The 20001-nt window shown below is 39.3% G+C and overlaps 1 protein-coding gene and 1 long non-coding RNA gene across 13 annotated transcripts in view; one reads left to right on the top strand and one right to left on the bottom strand.

The window, feature by feature from the left end:
* LOC120789324 overlaps positions 1–1051 on the top strand; it is a 7683-nt gene extending 6632 nt beyond the window's left edge. For both annotated transcript variants that reach the window (XR_005707369.1, XR_005707370.1), the window contains exon 3: positions 1–1051. This exon is cut by the window's left edge and continues 106 nt beyond it. This is a non-coding gene — a long non-coding RNA (uncharacterized LOC120789324).
* Positions 1052–1415: 364 nt separating this feature from the next.
* The window catches only part of epb41l2 (erythrocyte membrane protein band 4.1 like 2), a 55877-nt gene continuing 37291 nt past the window's right edge, over positions 1416–20001 (bottom strand). For 4 of the 11 annotated variants that reach the window (XM_040125979.1, XM_040125980.1, XM_040125981.1 and 1 more), the window contains exons 15-24: positions 15468–15518; positions 15236–15268; positions 11826–11993; positions 9777–9845; positions 8699–9364; positions 7245–7373; positions 6808–6906; positions 6262–6342; positions 4614–4728; positions 1416–4231 (exon numbers count right to left, since the gene is read on the bottom strand). In XM_040125979.1, coding sequence (XP_039981913.1) covers positions 4624–4728; positions 6262–6342; positions 6808–6906; positions 7245–7373; positions 8699–9364; positions 9777–9845; positions 11826–11993; positions 15236–15268; positions 15468–15518 — 1401 coding nt within the window. In that variant the 3' untranslated portion in view covers positions 1416–4231; positions 4614–4623. Of the gene's footprint in view, positions 4232–4613; positions 4729–6261; positions 6343–6807; positions 6907–7244; positions 7374–8698; positions 9365–9776; positions 9846–11825; positions 11994–14344; positions 14405–15235; positions 15269–15467; positions 15519–20001 lie in introns of all 11 variants that reach the window. The other 7 variants (XM_040125987.1, XM_040125985.1, XM_040125984.1 and 4 more) reach the window with 7 other exon arrangements.

The following is a 20001-nucleotide window of genomic DNA, read 5'->3' as shown; positions in this document are numbered from 1 at the left end:
GTAGCCGGACGCACACCTCCTCAACATTCAATTTTAGCATTGACACCCGCTACAATAAACTCTGTCCCGAATCTTTCCAGCAGCTCTGCCAGTCAACCTGAGTTCAGACTGTCTCTACAGAACAATGTGACCGATTGTGGGAGGGACGCTTCTCATACTTAAACTGCCTTAAGAGGGTGAGAGTTGAAGCCTGTCTAGAAAATAGTTAGCTGTCATAGATGATCTGTGAAAAGCACCGCTGTGCCTCTTGAAACACTGGAAATCTGGAAGCCCTCTACACAGATGTCTCTAATCTTCTCTGACAATTGGCATCTTTTACAGATGTGTTTTTAATTGCCATCTTGTTTAAGCTTGGGAAGTTTAAGAAACCTGGAAAGTAGCATTTACTTATACCAAACACTTACTGCACATACTATTAAGACTACCTGGAGAGAAAGCACAGTTAAACTCGTGTACATGAACATTCAAGACTTACAAATTTCGAATCACACCATCCACGGAAATGAATGAATGGGGAAATGAACTGACCAAACAGATTTCAGAGTACAACAATCTTTTATTTAAACAGTGTTACACAGAGGGAGGAGTGGCTGTGTGTGTGGGGAGACACAAGACAATTAAGCTGCTAGATACAAAAACCGTACTGGTGATCATTGGTTGGCTAAGAGAGAGCAATGAGGCTGCTGGTTGGTTTTCCAAAACTCATGTCTTTGTAAAGTTTTGTTGAAAGTGAGTTTTAACTCAGTTAACATACAAAATGGTGCTGGTTTTAGTTGACTTTATATCATCTCATCTGTCCAAATTGTTGTACAAAGCCTGAGCTTTAGGTGTAAAGCATATAATCGATGTCGATTATAAAACATCTATTTCATCAGCATCCATACAGAAAGTCATGACATTGTGTAAATCAGATGAATGTAACAATGTCCTCCATAATGTTGAGATACCTGACAGTTTTAAAATCAGCTGGAGTAGAATCAAATGTGTATTATCCATGAGTGACATGTAGATGACGCGGTAACATTTTTTTTTTTTAAATCTTAATAAAGTTTACTATTGGAAAGACATTCATTTGTCAGTTTATTTTTTCTTGGGGTAATCTCACATAAAGTTCATGAGATAGAGCTACAAACATTTAGGAAAACCTGACCCCGCAGCCCAAGAGCTCCTGTGATTGGATAGGAGAGAGCCCAGACCCCCGAAAAGAGGTTAAATCTGTGGCTAAAAGTACAAAAAGGAAATGGTGGAAGAAAATTTGATTTGTAGTGGTGTTCCATCAGTGTCAAAAACACTGTGACAATGTTATAAATATTCAAGAGGGGGGCACAACAAATCCCGCCTTCCAACAACTAAATCAGTTTCACAGAAAAAAGACAACAAATTGTGAAAAAAAGCTACAAATATCGTTGATATTACCATTGCTTTTTTTTTTTTTTTTTTTTGAACAGCGAAAGCTTCCAAAGCTGCCTAGTTTTGCATGGTTGGTTTTTTCAATCTTTTTCTGCTGCTTTGACTCTTTTCAAGAGGGTTAGAGGTTAAAGCTTCCCCCTCATCTGGAATGTCATTTAACTGCATAGTAGAGGTCAGACCAGTGTTGCCCCATAAAAAGCCATACATAGTCATTACCAGTTCATCATCTGGAGGTGCCTTATTCCAAAAAGAAAGTTTTAAAATGCTGTCAAATTAAAAAAGTTACATACTATTTCAAAAGAGGAGAATGTGTGTCAGTATTTCTTCATTAAAAAAACTATTCTCGGGTCCAATGTAAAATGCCACTATGTCCAGTCAGACAGGAGGGTTAAGACAAACCTAGGCGAGTCTGGTTGGAATGTTTTTACGTAAGTCTGTGGCACTTCTTTGATTACAATCAACCAGTTTTTCAGAATGTGTTTTTGTTTTTTGCTGCTCACACTAAAAATCTGTTTCAACTAAATGCATTGGACCAAGCTCCTTGTTCTAACCCATTTAATGCCACTGATATTTAAACAAATTCACATTTTTGTGGAATTCTGCTGAACATTTGGGTTAAAGGACACAGAAAATGAATAAAACATCATGAGATTCCATTAACGGGGTTTCAAGAGCACTTCAAACCCTCTGATACACTTCCCTTTAAGCTGCATTTTAATGTGACGTTGTAACTGTTTCCATGTCTGTTTGTGGTGTAGTAAATAGTGTTATGCTCGTGTGGTAGCATAATGTAGAATACAACTGAATGTAATTTTGAAATTGAAACACATAAAATCACACTAAAGCTGCAGAATATTTGATTGTGGTGAAACAGTTACAACACAGCCAGCGTCATGTCAAAGATAATCTTATCCAGACATACTGTATGAGTCGAGATAATATGTTATCTACACACTCTCAAACCAATCAACACAGTGGCCTTCTATCTAAACTCGCTCGAGATACTCTTTCAAGATAAAAATATGTGAAGACATGCTGAATTTATTTCCTGATCTCATTATATCTAGCAGGTTTTGTGGTATGAAAAGAAGCTGGGAGTGAAATGAAGTGCTGAACTATGACAACAAACAGGTTTTGATGAAGAGTTAGCAAACTGGTAGAAATGACATTATTCTGAATAAGGGACACAACTGGTTTCACGATGGTCCAGCTGCATATCCTCATTTTGGTACCTGTGCTGGCTGTAGCACAAAACTCTTTTTTTGAATAATTTAAATTGTAGGCTGTGTGTAAAGCACTGTCCTAAGAATATTACAAAAGCTTTAACTCACTGCAGGATGCAAAATGACATGACTGAAACTTGCCCTTGCCATGAAAAAAAAGGCCAACATGCATCAATGTTCAAATTCTTTTTCACTCCCAAGCAGTCGATGGTTGGCACTGTACAACGCCACCTCTATATCCCAATTATCCTTCTCTTTACTGTTCCTCTCTCCCAATCAAAAGTCAGTTCACTGCTCCCTTGCGGCCCAGTAGGAATGGTTAGTGTCGTACAGTGGGCGGGCCCAGGAAGAGCGGTTAGCTAATGATTACTGGATTACTGCTCCCATCTAATAACCTTCATTTAGTTTACTGTACAGAAAGTTGTATACACAGTTGTATACAAGTCACTTCGTTTTCAGTTCGAATTCATTTCATTTTAATAACAATGAAATCTAAAATACAGTAAAACCCACCGACTCAATTAAGATTCCTTCCATTCCAACCTATTGCAAATGTTAAAATGTCTTCTCTTCTTAGAATTGAGTAAAAAGTGAATTGGACTGAAAATGAACTCACTCAGTCGCTAGTCAACACACAAGGAATGTGGATGAATAATAACTATACTTACAGGAAAAAAAGACAATCATAAAATTTAAAAAAAAAAAAAAAAAAAAAAAAAAAAAAACGTTGGTTTTTAAGTTACAGCTCCCTATTTGCTGTATTTTCTGTAATTATTAGTAACAAAATGGGATAATGTGAAACAGCTGGTTTCTACCGTCATCCGACTGACTGTGAATGTGTTTTAATGAGTGAGACTGTAGGATTCTGTTACACTTTGAAAAAGTTGAAGAAAAAAAAAAAAAAAAAAAAGACCAAGTTGTGTCTCCCTGTTTTCTGGAGGGAGAAAGATTTTTTGAAATGACTTATATTTTGTTATTCTCCACTTAATGAAGTAAGGGAGGGAGCTGTAATTTCACAAATAACCTTTTTTTTGTTTGTTTCTTTAGGAATGCACCAATACCACTTTTTCACTGCTGATACAGATTACAACTTCTGAGTGTTACTGAAGGTCACTGGAACTGGTGAAATAATCAGTACAATGATACAGTCATCATTTTTAGCCTTGTATCTTATCAGAATTGGTTATCAGCGCATCCCTAAAAGTTTTATTTTTTCAATATATGACAGACACACTATCTTCTCTCTTTTTAACAAACAGTTAAAGAAAATAAAAGCACTATTAAAAAATAAAAACACACTACAAATGTTAAGCTAACAAAGTGGTTCTTTTTTGCTCCCTCAAAAAGAGTGAGGATATTATTATTATTATTTTTTTTTTTACTTCGTTTTGGAGTGAGGGACTTAGATGCACCACAGACATGTAAGAAAGACTGACTAGGAAGAGACTGGCTACTTCTCTCCGTCTGTCTAACCCCTTCTCCTCCTGTTCTTTTAGCTCTTCCTCTTCTCCTCTTCAGTCAGTCAAGGTTGGTTGTTGTAGGGTGATGTAGGTCGTTCAACTTCAACAGAGAAAACAGTCATGATGGGCCCTTCAACTCTGGGAAAATAGAGTTGAAGGTAATCAGCCTGGGTGTTGTGATGACTGGCACTCAATATTATTGTCGTTTCCTACTGAAAATATTCCCTTCTTACTCCAAACACACAGAGCTCCATCAGTCACGGCCCAACTTTAATATTCACTTCCCTTCCTTGAACTATTTTAGCCTGTGTGATGATGGCTGATGGTTTTAGCAGCTTCATGTGTGAGAGTTTTTGTTTCATCTCACTGGTTTTTCAGTTTTTCTTCAGCAAATAAACCCCTATATGCACTCCCACAGTTAATATCTGCTGTGTTACTTTCACCTTGAATAATAATAATAATAATAATAATAATAATAATAATAATAATAATAATAAACTGTTACTATTATTATTATTACCTGAGCTCAGTCAATCCTCCTCCTCAGCCAGTTCAGTTTCTTTATGAACCACCACTCTGGTAACAGACATGTCAGGATGTTGCTCTTTGGCCTCCTTAATGGCCTGGGCCAGTGCCTGCAGTACCAAGGGCAACCACAGAGTGGCAGCAGCGAGCACAACAGGCAGGCGAGGAGGTGGAGGAGGGAGAGGAGGGGAAAATGGTGGAGTTAAATGAAAAATTAAATAAGAAGCATGAGGAAAAATGACAAGAATGCTGGATTTACAATTAGTGTGACGTGCCATTGTACTTCTTTGAGTTAAATAGGATGTAAATTGTATGAAGTAAAATGGCTTCAGATGGAGAAGCGACATCAGTTGGAAAAAAATTATAAAAAATAAATTCCATTTCCAATTTAGTGTGACACAGATCTGATGGTCTTGTGTAAATCCAGCAAATCATAACAGACATGCAACTTAAATAAACCAGTGGGCAAGGGGTCATGCAGATCCAGACCTGAGCAAAATAGAGAGTTTTACTTTTTCAAATATTTGGGAAGTTTTGAGGGTGCTACATGCATTTTGACACCACAAACCTCTAGTTTTACTTGTAACAGGTTTGTGGCACAAGTCAAGTTCCCATTTGTGAAACAAAGATTAATCAGCCATCACTTTCAAATATCTGAAATGTCTTTAAATGTATTTTATAAAGTCATCAGACAAATATGCAAATGCAGGCCAAATTTTACAGAGCAACCTGTATGTATATGGACAAGGAGACAATTTCATTTTCTTTTCAGTGTTCGCATCCATATTTGGGGAACTTGTGTGAAAATTGGGAGACTAGAATAAATCATTTCATCATCTCATCATCAATTTTCAAATTAAAGCTGAAATTCTGAACTCAAACCTCATGGTCATTGTTTTATATGAAATCCAAAATGCTGGTGTACAGAGCAAACACAACAAATAAAAAAAATGTCACTGTCATTGACCAAATACATTTGGATTGCACTAACTCCGATGCATCCCCTCAGTGTGGCTTTAGCATGTAATATTCATCACATCTGTGGCACCAAAAAATAAATATTTTATTATCTCAAAGGCAAAGACAGAAAATTAAACTGACCGTAACAAGCAACAAAATCGGAGACATTGTTGCAAAAAAATAAAATAAATAAAAAGTTTAAAACACCATTTTTTAAGATGTATGGATGAATAAGTGAATAGACAGATGTAGTAGATCCCAGCAAATGAGTGGAATTTGAATGGGAGTTACGACTTGTGAGCATTTCTAATAAGTGATTGATGAATTAAATTGTGCATTCAGACTGCAAGCAACATGATGAACATGTCACCACCAGATGTCGATTTGTTCCCTTAAATCATCCCAAACGGAATAAAAATTTCTGTAAACTACATTAAAGTAAGCTGGGTTTCAATATTCTGATGTCAGCAGTCCTCAAAAACCAGCTTCATAATTTCCCTATCAGCATTTTTCATTTGTAAGAACAAATATCCCACATCGAAGGTGCAAAATTTGGACCTGCACCTGGATTACACATCTACAAAATGATTTTTTTGAGAGCCTTCAGAATAAAGGGACCCTTTAACCAAGCTGCTGAAACACCAGGTAAAGCAGAGTATTCAGCTGTGTGACTGAAAACTGACCTGGTCGTGGTCGATGTCACAGTCACCAGTAATGACGATGCGTTTCTCAATCCTTGTCTCCGATAGGCCGCCCTTTAGCGTCTGGAACAAAATTCACAACAACGATGCTTTGATGCCTGTCACAATGGGTTAATTCTGACCATTCAGGGCCCACCTGGGTGCTGGTGAGAAACAGCTTAGTGGCAGTCCAACAAGTCAAAGCAGATAAAAGAATTATCAGACGTCAAATAACAAAAGAGTGAGCAACTGCATAACGAATGGAAATTTGGACACTGAACCCGAAGCAGATTTACTGTGTTAGGGTACCATAAAACTGCATGCATGGTTGCCCTTGGGATCTAAGATATACAGTACGAACCATTAAAAGTTAGTAGTACAAACATGATTGTAAAGTGAGTAAATATGTTTATGTTTGCAGAGCTTTTGTACAGCAATGTTAATGGTAGTTATATTACATTAAAAGGGAGCCGTCACAATGAAATGCCTTAATGACATTGGTCTGACAAAAATTAATGTGTGTTTTTGAATGTGTGCGTCTTACTGTACCTTGGTAATGTGTGTGGTTGTAGTAGTACACAGAGATTCAGAGGTGATTGTCTGAGCGGTCATCAACACTCCAGGCTCGCCATCGCCATTACCATCCAACTGATGACAGGGAGGGAGAAAATGGGATAGTTAGCTGTAGATCACCACTAAAAAATCCCCGTTACGTCTTGGATGTTTAAAATAAACTCTTTTGAAATGACCTTAGTTCTTCTTTTTAAAAAAAAACAAAACTCTTTCCCTGTAGGAGAAGGAATGAATGATGGCGCCATGCACTGTTGCTAAAAAAGAAAAACTTTGGAACATGGAACATTAACATTAATAAGCTTTTAACAATTATAGAATCTAAATTATTCACACAATTACGATATGAATCCTGATTGCTAAAACATGTAAGGAGAATATAAATAAAAAGGTCCCTGCGTTTCTTAAGGGTGCACCTGTGCGGCTTCGTAAGTGATGGTCTTGGTTTCCGTATGTACGATTGGAACTTCTTTTGTAGCTATCTCAGTTTTCTGGGCTGCAAACGTGTCTGATATAGTCACCATTTCTGTCTTTACCACAGGTGGCTGGGGAGGGAGGAGAGAGACATTTGAAGGGGGAGGAAAGAGGGTTAGTATATTAAACTTGAGACAGTTAGGGATACAAAGAAACATGTTTGTATCTAAGCACTTTCTTTGCGGTTAAATTCACTTCCGAGTCAATCAATTTATATATAGATGTCTTTTGTTTGGCTATCAGAAAAAAAGTGAAAACATTAAATGTGTGCTTAATTATCATCAAATTAACTGCAGTTTTCAATTACATTAGAATTCATTGTTTTGAAAGGGAAGTGATTCATTTGCGCCACATACAGTGGTGAAATAAGCAGTAGTTGTGGAAGTATAAACACAACATATGCGAGTGAATGCAGCAAATTTCATGCAAGAAATCAAGAGCTCCCAAACTCATGCGAGCCAACATCACGAAACGCAGAATATGACAGCATCTACTTAATGCCATGGAAGACCAACAGCTACACAAGCAGCACAGCTACAGAAATATCTTTGGTGTCAACGTGCAGCTCAAAGAACGACACAGCACAAACATGCACAAAACAGGAGCCAATCAAACAAACAACACTCAAATCACTGGCAAACAAAACCGCCATTGAAATGTAAACAACATGCAAAGATGACATTCAGATGAGCAGGTGGCATTTCCAAAGTGGTTGGCAATGATGATTTCCACAATAGTGTTACCATGGTGACTGTGACAATCCAATTAAACACTAACAGAAGGAGAGAAGCATCACTGCCAAGACACACGGGCGACACACAAATCCACACACATACACCAAAGGTGCAATACAGCATGCAGAACAAAAATATACATCTAAAAGCAACATGCATTTTCCAGTTAGGCCCCATTTACTCCACAACACCAAAATAAAATTGCAGAGTAAGAGGCAATAATAGCACCCCACAACGCTATGGGCGGCAGGAGTGGAGTAGTAACGTTGATAGCGGTATGAAATATGATGATAGTAGATAACAGACATTAAAATATATGAATATGGTGAAAATCAAAGTAAAGACTGCAATCAATTATGTAGGGTATGGTAACTTGATACCAAAACAACAGTGGTGAATTATATATTTAAAAGCCTGTCCTGTCTGTTTTACTGGGATTTAACTGTACTTCTAAAAAGTTTTCATTTTGGGCTCAAAGTTCACAAGAGTTTTCACAGGACAAAGATAAGAGTGAGGATGTACATGGGGCTTAAATATTCACGCAAGCAGGAAGGAAACCGGCACTGTGGTAAGCAGGAAGGAAAAAAAGTGGGTGTTTCTACAGTTGATAGGAGGGATCAGCACCCTGGGAAGCTCCGCTGTCGGCCCAGTGAAGACTTTACCTCAGAGCAACAAATAACCTGTGGCCGGGCTTCTGCTTCAACCACAGAGGCTTCTCCGTTCATTTTGGGCTCCTCTTCTTCCTTCACAGGGGCGACCAACACGGTCACAGCCTCCTCAGGCAGGGTGAGACCGTTGGGTGCTTCATCAGGTGTCATCATTGGATCATCTGTGCTGTCCTCTGTTTCCCTCTCACCTTCTTTCTCCTCCTCTGCATTCTTCTTGCTCTCTGCCTCTGTGTCATCTTTCCTGGACTCCTCTACCTCTCGACTGGTTTCTTCTGGGGGCTGAGTGATTTCAGCTGGAAGGGAAGCAGCTTCTGGAGCTGACATGTCCTGTTCCGCCGTCTTATCCTCGTCTTTCTTCTCTTGCTCTTCATCCTCTTCTTTCTCCTCTGGTATTTGTGTATGAGAGATGGATACAGAGACATGTGGGTGGTACTCCGCTTCTTCCTCGCTCTCGCTCTCAGATGAAATGCTCTCCTGCTTCACAGCTTTTGCTTCCTCTGCTACCACTACTTCCTCCTCAACCTTCACTTCTTGTTCTCTTGTTTCCTGCTCAGCAGGTGGGCCAGCAGGAGCGCTGGTTGTAACAGTGACAAGTCCAGGTTTGGTTGCTTTGGAAACCTCTTGGACGACAACGGTTTCTTCGATTTCAACTTCGGTTGTCTATACACACGCACATACACACGCACGCATGTACACGTTGTGCACAGACACACACACACACACGATAAGGTGCACACACATACACAACAAACGCATGGAGACAAAAACAAAAACATAATATGATCATTGAATATAAATAAAAAAATAAACTTAACTGAAAATAAATTAATACCAAAGCAAAATCAGGAATAAAAAGAAGATGAAGATGTTCAACTGTGGACAAAAGGACATCAAAATGTGAGAAGAACAAGTAGGAAGACAGACAAATGAATAACCAAAGAATGGATGGCTGTAGTAAGGACATGAAATTTCAAGCTGAAAATGTAAAATAATGAAGGCATGACGAAAACAATGGATGGGAAGCATCATGAGTGGAGGGATGGATGGATTAATAGAGGAAAGTTAGGACCACCTTTGCAGATTCTTTGGTATCAGAGATCGTACTATCGGCTGCAGCTGCTTCCATTTGGGGCACACTCACCTGCGTGACAGAGAGGTTACCATAACAATTATCAATCACACACTGTCAGTGACATCATCGTTAGCAATTAGTGATTTGGTGATGCTTGTTATGACGGCATGGGGAAGGGGCTGACTTTGTTATTTATTCTCCTTCTCTGTTCCTGGTGGATTGCCCTTCGTACACAATCAACTTATTTTGTTTCAGTGTCAAGTTCATTGCAGCAAGCAATAAATAGGAGATGGGATAAGTAGAGAGAAAGGAGAACAGAAAATGAAAAGACATAGAATGGACTGAAGAGAATAACCCATCAATAAACACAGAAACTCATCTTCACTTATGTAAAAGGAGAAGAGAAACACGGTATTGAAGTCAGGAGTGTCTTTGGGACGACCAAAAAAACACTTCATACTATAATGAATTTAGATGAAGGTCCACACTTGAAAATGTCCTGTGGGCCCCCTTTAAAAGATTATGTAAAAGGCTACGAAGCAAACACATTATGGTTTCTAACGATGGAAACTTTTGCTTCAATACCTGCTGCTTTTAAAAAAATTTTTTTTTTTTTTAAAGAATGGAGTAGATAAACATACACATTAATATTAACCATCACAAAACATAGAGACGACACACATGTAATTCACAGCCGTTAGTTGTTTTAGATTAGATTTATCAAGCCCATTTTGCATCCATAGTTCATTTAGAATGCATGGTCTCTGATACAGAGTAAGAATTATCAACATTCATCCAGCATCCACAGCAGGCATTACGGGCATCTAGCAGCTCTTTAAATTGTGAAAACATCTGGCAAGCATCCTCAGTTAAGTGAAGCATTGCAGGTTGTCAGTTTACTTTCAAGGTGACTAACTTATGGAGCAAATAAAAACTCTCCACAGAACAGCTCCTATATTCAGTCAGTGAAATGATGATTAATCAAAAAAATTGTGTAGGGTTTGGAATGAAAGTAAACTGACTCCTAAATGTTCAGTAGTAGCAGCACCTCAGTGGCAGAAAGCGTAGTAGTTGGAGAAATAAGAAGCCCTTGCAGCGCAGTAGTAGAACTAGTAGATGAACATGTGGTTATAACAGCATCTGGTTTCGGTTTAGGAACACTGCAGGCCTTAGCAGGTGAATAAAGCCAGTGCAAGGGTGTCTACTGAAAAGTACAGAAGCTATCTCCTCTTCAAGGCTCTACATCAACATATACACAGAGAAGTAGAGAGACAAGAAATCACCCTGAGCAGATAAACACAACAATATCACAAGACACAAAAACACATAATTTGAAACACACATACAGAGGAAGTATAGCAGAAATAAAATAAAGAGCAGCTTTGCTTAGCATCTGTGCATCTTAAAATGATTACATTAAGAGAATTAACTAGATTTGTTTAGTAGGGCAAAGTGGAGACTAGCAGAATATCACAGAAGTCAGCAATGCACACAGAGCAGAATGAAACCCATATGCTTGAAAATCTAAAAGTGTAATATGAGCCTAGCTGAAAAGGGATCAACAGTTGGTGACAGTGGCAGTTAAGTCGGTTTTGCAGGCAGAATTCCTACAGAAGAAGAAAAAACCCATAAAGTCCATTAAATGATGAGTGAGTTATAAACAACAGGTCATTAAACCCCAGCGTGGCAAAAGCATCAAATGAAAATACCGACTCAGGAGTAAGAGAAAGAAACCTTATACAACTTGCAAAACACATTTAAGATATATTCAAACGTCCAAGTTAATAAGATAACAAAGAGACAGCGGCTGTAGTGAGACAGACTGAGGAGAGAAGAGGCTTTGAGTGTCAAATCACATCAAAACACACACGATAAAAACGTGGTCATCTTGTTGCAGAGACTGCATTATTGTTTCTTTGTGGCAAAAAATGAAAACACAGTTTTGAATCACTGCAATCAACTACAAAATGGCATTTAACCTGAACAACCTTTGCTTGAAAAATGCTGTGTCATTCAGTTGCCGAGACAGAAACATCCAGACTGACGTACCACTTGTTGCTGTTGAATACGTATCGTTGTAGCAGGAGAGGAGGTGAGACGTTTCTCCCACTGGTTGGGCTGAGGAGGAGAGGGAGGTGGTGCCTCCATAAAGGAGCGTTTAAGCTGGCTAATGCTAGCTTGGTGTTTCAGAACCTCGTCTTGGGTCTTATCATGGTCCTAATGGGGGAGTGGAGGGGGGGAATAACGGGGAAGGTGGGGTAAGAGAGTTGAGGAAGGGATTGAGAGTAAATGACATAGGTATGGTTAAAGGAGGGAGAATGGGTGGTAGGAATGCAAATGGGATAAAAATGAGATGTGGGGCAGAGATGGGAGGGAAAGAAGATAGGAAGAGGTGGCAGATCAAGGAAAAAGAGTGGCGAAATGAAAGAAAAGGAGTGAAAAAGAGTCAGGAGCAAGGAATGAGTAGCGAAATGATTATGGAAGGCCGGAGTGAAATGAGTGTTGAAAGTAGGGATGGGAGCATGGAATAGACAGAGAGAAATGTAATGAGAAAAGGAATAAGGAAGGGGAGGAGAGAGGGAAGAAAAAAGGGAAGGAGAGAGGGATGGGGGGAGGGGAAAATTTGTTTCAACAGGACACAGGAACATTAGTCTGTCAATCAGGAGGGAAACAAGATGGACGCCATGCCTCACTGAAGCCTTGCTTAAGGGGTCTTGAATTAATTCTTATATTAGACTTTTCACCTTTATTCTGTGTGTGTGTGTGTGTGTGTGTGTGTGTGTGTGTGTGTGTGTGTGTGTGTGTGTGTGTGTGTGTGTGTGTGTGTATAAACAGGCTGCAGTGAATCAGAGCTTCTGCATCTCGTGGAGGAGTTTTTCATTCAGCAGGCCAGGGTCAGCAGTGCAGACTGTAAAACATGGAGCTGATAGTGGTGATCACTGTAATCCTGAGATGCTTTTTCTCCCTCTGTCTGCCTTTTGCCCCCCCAGTTTTGCTACTTTCTCATTTGCTCTTCTTACTTACTTTCATTCCTTAGTGAGTGTTTCTACCTCTCCATCTCATCTCCATCATTCCATCTCCTTGATTCCTCTGCTCTTTTCTCCTCCCCTGGCCTCCCTACTCTGGACTACAAACATTTATGTCTTTAGGAGACAGCATCATGATCAAGAAGCTATTCTTCGTAAACTGAGTGAATGAAACCACACTTTGATGAGAATTTTCCAAATCTACTCGTATTCTACTCTTTTTAAGAAAATATCCCTGTGTTTAGTCTTCTAATCCCTCATTTTAGAATACTACATGTCATGTAGACTACTGTACTTCTACAAACACCAGCTGGCAAAGCATCACTATCAGTCCCATGTTGCACAAAAGGATGTGTTTTTGTTGTTTTAGTATGTTATCAAACCACACATCACTCGACGCTGGCAGCCAATCACCAGAAAACAGGAAGAGAGCTCCTCATATGGGTTAGGGAGGCAGGATTAGTCAGGTTAGAATGCAGCTGCCTGGCAATAATCAAACTCTTTAACCAGTCAAGGATTGGAAATACAACAACATAAAACGGTCACAAAACAGCATTCAACATTCACAGAGCATGCATATAAGTCACGTTCACACAGCGCTGACCCTATTTACAAAGCAGCCTTTGTGAACGCTCAGGCTGGGAAATTTCCTGGAAGAGCAAGTCTCGTCTACTGTTGTGTAAAAAGATAGACATCAAATCAAATGTTTTGCAATTCATAGCTTCAATGCTGAAAACATCTTAGTTCCCTTTTGGTAAAACACTTCAGTCAACCTGAACCCTTTTTTTTATGTTTGACATATTAAGGGCCTTGTAAAGTTGATACAGCTAATGTTTTACACTACATAAGGATTTGTTGGACAAGTATTAGTAAATAACATTCATTCTCCCTCTAGCTCTGTTTTGGTCTCCACTGACTCCTGAGGAAAAGGTCTGGATTTTTAGCCACTAAATGGTCCACTGTACTACACACTAATTTAGTCTGTTTGCCATTTGGTGCTGGGTAGGGAGTGTACAGTGTGGTTATCAAAGCTTTTTTGCTAAAAAAAACAAAACAAAAAACTAAACGACGCTGATGACAGCGGTGAGACTAAATCAAAACAGTGAAGCAGTGGACCATGAAGCCAAAAAACTGGATCATTTGACCCATTGTTCATATAAAAATATTGATTAAAGCAGCTTTAAGTAACATTTGTTTTATACTGTATATCATGTACAAAACATTTTAGTTAACTTTTCTAGCCCAGCTGTTCAAAATTGCTGCCATGTGAATTGGGACAACTGCAACCTTGTCATAAATAGCGTTTTCAATAACACAAAAATGACTTGAAATCTTGAAATAGCTGGAATTGAGTGCAGACTTGATAAACATACAAACATTCACACACATAAACACGCGCATGCATGCACACAGAGCCTGAGAGTGCGAGAGGGCAGCAGTCTTGTACAATACAGTACAGAGGAACTTGTAGTTCTGATGGCGTCAGAGTACACAGAAACATGTAGTTCTTATTTTCAGCCATCAGATGATGCCAGTACCAACCTCCAACATTAAATTACTGTGCCTCACATAAATATTGTCCCCATGCACTCTCAATGGACTCTGGAAGGCAGACATACAGCAAAAAATGAAATGGAGAAAATTAATTAAAAAATAAAAATAAAGTAAACAAAAAAATAAAATGAATGTAATTTGTACAAACTTTACAAAATAAAACAAAATCTGCAACAAAAAGAATAACAATAGAAAGAAATAAATTACAAATCATTCAATAAATCCTAACCAAATAAATAAATGGACTACAAATAAAAAATAATTTTAGATAGAAAAGTTAGATGCAGACATGTAGTGATGTGGCTGGAGGATGGGTACAAGCACAAATTAAAAACATTTTGGTATTCTGGTGGTACTCTGAATAAAATAGTGCTAGCACTCATAACACAATTCAAAGCATTCAAAACATCACAAAACCAGCAAACGTTTACACAAACCAACAAACCCCAACGTGCTTTCAGTGAAAAAACAATAATGATAAGAACCACAGATATGAACCAGAAAGCAAACTGAAACTGTGAAACCATAAGCCACAGCAGAGCAACCGAAAGTGAAGACTTTGGGTGAAAGTGCCCTTTCAGGATCAGTTTTTATACTCAGGCCCAATCTGCAATCCTCAGGTTAAAAAAAAAGGTAGGATAAGAGACATGTTTATAACTAAACAGCCCTAGTTGTCAATTTGAATATTTTTAAATGTTGTTTTATGCATACATATTCCAGATTTGGTCTTTAGTAGCCGAGAAATTGAAAAAAATGACCTCATGTCCTCACATTAGGGCAACTTCACCAAAGAGTGAACCAAACCATCAAACCAACCAACACAGGCAGAGCAAATGATTGACAGACCAAATACAAATCAAATAACCAATGAGAATGAACCTGAGAGAGGGCAACCTCACTGGCTCCAAGTGACTGTTGATGGGATAAAGTCAGGAAGAGAGTTAGGACAGGTTAGGTTTCCTGCATGTGTGCCCCACTACACCATAAAACCAGTATTATTAGATATTCACAACCATCTTAACACTAGTCCTTAGCAAGTATATTTTATTACACCTACATTATTTTTCTAAGAATTTGCAAAGCATGCTAGGTAAAGACAGGCCCTACAGACCTGGGTAGGTGTGGCTTCAACATCACCAGGGCTTAAGTCCACCTCCTTAACCTTCAATGTCGTAGCCATGGCGATGGTAGTCATGACAAAATGAGGAGGGTAGAGGCACGAAGAAAGAAAAAAGTGAAATGGATGATGGGAAAAGCTATTTCCTTCACCAGCAACTTGATGTTATGGAGGACTGCTGGTCATGTCACCTTTGCACCAAACTCACAAATCCATTGAACATGGCAGGAGTGCTAGATGGTCAATAAAGGGAGACAGCAGGTGCCACTGACTGCTTTTGTAAAATATTAAAAATAAATAAATAATAAGATTTACAGTCTGTGTTAGAGTATATTCCTATCCTATTATACAAATTTAGAACATATCTTAAACCAAGTCAGATTCACCGCCTCTACAACAAGTAAAATGCTACGACTACTACTTCCTGTGTAGGTTTTTAGGACACCAGTACTACTTTTAAGTCAAATAAGAAGATTATGGAACTATTTTCTGGGTACTAAGTGCTATGATGCTTTCCAGCCAGAGATCAGCTTTTACTTAAGGAGACTTCTTATTAGTTGGGAATGAGAACAATATGCCAGTAGTCTTTCCAACTCGTCTTTCGATTACATATTTGTTCCGACTGCATGCACAGCTTAATTCACCGAGAAAACGCCAAATGGCCAGCACAAAAATGCTGTTATACATTTACTTAAAACAAAGCAAACAATGGATTGGGGTTGAGGAGAGAGTCCTGAACGTCAGGGATCAGGGTAAGTGTAATATTGTTTACTCTTGATATTCATTAGCAATAATATGGAAATCCAATAAACTTTAAATGCTATAGGGTTGAGGGGGATTTGGTATCTATCTGTATATACAATTATAACATCTAATTTACAACTAATCTTTCTGTGCCACCCTCTCTCTCTGCACTACAAAGGCAAAATGCAGCAACTGAAAATTTAGTCCAAAACAAAATTAGTATATTGCTTAAGTGTTTATTTATCTTGCATGTTACCAGTTAATACCATTATGTTACATCATTTGACGAGTGTGACATTAGTCTGCTGGGTGCTGAACACAGAGCAACTACACAGACAGGATGCCTTTTTGAGTATGACAACTAATGATAACTAATTTTAAGATCTGAGATTGGCTCAAACAACTATCAAATATTTTCTGTACATCACTACATGTCACTGTATTTTGCTTTTGTAAGTTAAAACTTGTAACTCTCTCCTTCCCTCACAGTCTCTGCACCATATCTACAGTACATCCCTTAATATACCTATCTTATATAGCTACATTAACAATATGATAATAGTTTCTCTATTTAAACATTGATCATCCTTTATCAGCTCTCTGGATTTAAATACTTTGATTAATGGTCCTTATTCTACTATTTGTTCTTTATTAGAAACAATACATTGGGGTTGGGAGAATGCAGGGATGATAAGAAAAAAGAAAATGTTAGGTAAAGGAGGTGTTGGCGGGGTTAATGTAGGGAGGTGACACTTACAAAGTTTATACATTCATACATAGAGGAGGTCAAAGGAAGAGAGGGAAATCTGGTTATATGAATGTGTGCGCGTGCATTTATGCAGCTGGATCGCACATCTCTTGTGACCAGGTAGCACTTGTGCTAGCGTGGTGCCTGATGCGGGGAGGTGTGTGTGTCTGTGTGAGAGGAGAAGCTTGCTTGCTGAAACCAGAGCTTAACTGATCCTCAGGCTGATCATTTGGCTTATCACTTATAAACACTGGCAAAACTGACTTTCGTTGACTGGAGACCACGTTCTCTAGGTAACACAGGGTCAGGCCGAGGGGTGTGGCTAAAATCAGGGCCAAGACCAAAGACTGGCTCGCTGTCAGCATCACAACCAATAAAAAGACAACTAACAGGCAAGGGAGAAACAGAGGGGAAGGATTTAGAAGGTAGCGATGTAAAGATGCAGTTAGGTTAGAGCGAGAGAAGGAGGAGAGAGTCAGGAGAGATAAAAGGTAAGGGGAAAAGGGCAGAGAAGAGAGGGAGGAATAGGAAGAGATAGTTGGAGGACAGGTGTGGGAAGACACCAAGGGCAAACGTAGTTGTGTTGGGTACACAGGACAAGTTGGAACCAAACTAATGAACTTAGTAGGTAGATAATTGGTAAAAAATGCCACAAAATGATTCAATTTTATTGCCAAACTGTTAAGAATTTGAGGTAATCTCGATGTAGTCATGTCGGAATTGATGAATTTGGGGGCACTGACTGTAAAAATCTTTAGTTTCTCTGCTGATCTGGACATTAGCTTGGACACAGTAAGTGTCAAGAAGCTCAGTTTCTTTATTAATCCTGAAAATAGCTTTGTGGGCTGACACATGTTTCCATTCTTCCCTAACATGGAGAAAAAACACAGCATGAATGAAACATATTTGAGCACTCCTCTCAGAGAGAACCAGCTCTGCCAATTTGATATTCCCGACGTTGCTCTGGTTTCAGCCTGGCAGCTCTCCTCAACTCCCAAAACCTCTGAAGTGTAAGTTTGGGAGCTAGTGAATGGGTTAGAGGCTTGAGGGTTTTGTGCAAGGTGTTCACAATCAGCCAACTGCTGATTGGAGGTGATGGAAGAGTATGAAGGGAGGGCCCAGCATGTGTGTGAGGCAGCTGTGTCATCGATACGATCTTCATCTTCGGAGATATCTGACAGGCCGTTGTCGAGCTCAGAGATAGAGTCGAGGGATGGGGGGATGGAAGAGAGTGAAGATGATGAAGAGAAGGAGAGAGGAAACATGAAGATTGACTGATGGAGGAGGATTGAGAGAAAGAAAAACACATAGGAAGAAGGAGAAAGACAAGGAGGGAAAGAAGGGCACAACAAGACAGAGTAAAAAACAAAAAAGTAGGGAAACGCATAGAGTGAGTGGGAAAAGGAAGGAGAGACCCGCGCACACACATCCACAAAGTGTAGGAGAAAGCGAGCAGCGAAGAAGTAAAATAAGTTAAAATTAAACCAAAACATGCACAAGTACATTAAAAAACAAAAAGATATTATTTATTTTCATGATATTATGGCAAAAATGGCAGCATGCAAGAGGGGAGTGAAAAAAAAGCAAAAGGGGGTGCGTGTGAAGGAAAAAAGAGAGAGGGAAAGAGACATAACATTAGTCAGTGAAGAGCACACCACAATAGGTTAAAAGTGAACGTAGCAGGGTAGAGCATATAGCAGAGTACAGTCTTGTACAGAAACTGTGTCAACAAGGTGCCACCACTAAACGAAGGTCAAGACAGAGGTCAAGTCCACAGTGCTGGGGTGTGAGCAAGCGTAAGGAGGAGAAAAGGGAAAGTGGGGGTGAAAAAAGAGACATGCATAACATATAGTAGTAACCCAGTAACCCTGTGCTGGGCACAGACGGGCTTTGTTTAGGACTGGGCGCGGTCCAACTAGTGGACAACAGATCCTTACTACAGGACACTTGTGAGTGGAGACACCAGAAGATGCAGCCTCAGTGTCATGTCAAATCGTGCACACCTGCATGGCTGCCTTAGCTGCTTTAGTAAAGACTAGCTGTAGCTGCAAATGCTAATAAACTTTCTGTGTCTGTCGAGCCGGTCTGTGTCCCCCCTCTCATTCACACACACACACACACACACACACACACACACACACACACACACACACACACACACACACACACACACACACACACACACACACACACACACACACACACACACGCACACGCAAATATTAAGGAGACAAAAGGCCAAGGGTGGCTGGCTCCTGCTCCTTGTAGTGGTCCACCTACTGGCGGAAAGGTAAATATCTAAAGAATCATCTGAAAACAGAAATGAAACAAGTGTAGGACTCTTCTTGTCTATATCTGCAGATCAGCAGTCACCGTATGAAAGTAGTCGAAGCCTCCTGTTACTATGAAGAGCCCCACAGCTGTCTGACGTGGCCAGTTATGATTCAGTCATTTCATCCTGAGGATTAAACATCTTGACACAACAATATGAAACTGTAGTTGTTGATGCTGCAGACAAACCAAGCCCCCAGGCTTTTCTCTCACTCCTGGTTCCAATTTTTATTCACTTGTGACCTGTAATTTGAAAATTCAATTTTATGAATCATTGGCTTGGTGTAGAAATAACAAACCTGCTTTGCATTTTATTGTTCCAACCAGATTTAATTCAACTACCTGCTATGGTTGTCCTCAGATGTATACAACTCCAGATATAAAGTGCAGATGGACCTGCAGCCTGGGCCCACAGTAATGCTTCTTCTACTTGGCTTAACGCTCAGAATTGTGGTCCTGCTCTTCCCCATGTGTATACCACACAATACCATAACAGCATACCAGCCAAAAGTGTGTCATAATTAATAAAATGTTGATTGTTACAAAAACACACATACTAAGAATTCATGTTAGCAAAATTAAATCAGCAGGTGCTTTGATATGATTAACTTGATGCTGAGTCAAACTCTATGTCTCAGATAGAAACATTGATTTTTTTATCTTTCCATCACCAACATAAATAGTGTCTGACTCTCTCTCTCTGAC

This window comes from Xiphias gladius, chromosome 4, assembly GCF_016859285.1.
Source record: "Xiphias gladius isolate SHS-SW01 ecotype Sanya breed wild chromosome 4, ASM1685928v1, whole genome shotgun sequence".
Taxonomy (NCBI): domain Eukaryota; kingdom Metazoa; phylum Chordata; class Actinopteri; order Istiophoriformes; family Xiphiidae; genus Xiphias; species Xiphias gladius.
This window is presented reverse-complemented; position numbering and strand designations above follow the sequence as displayed.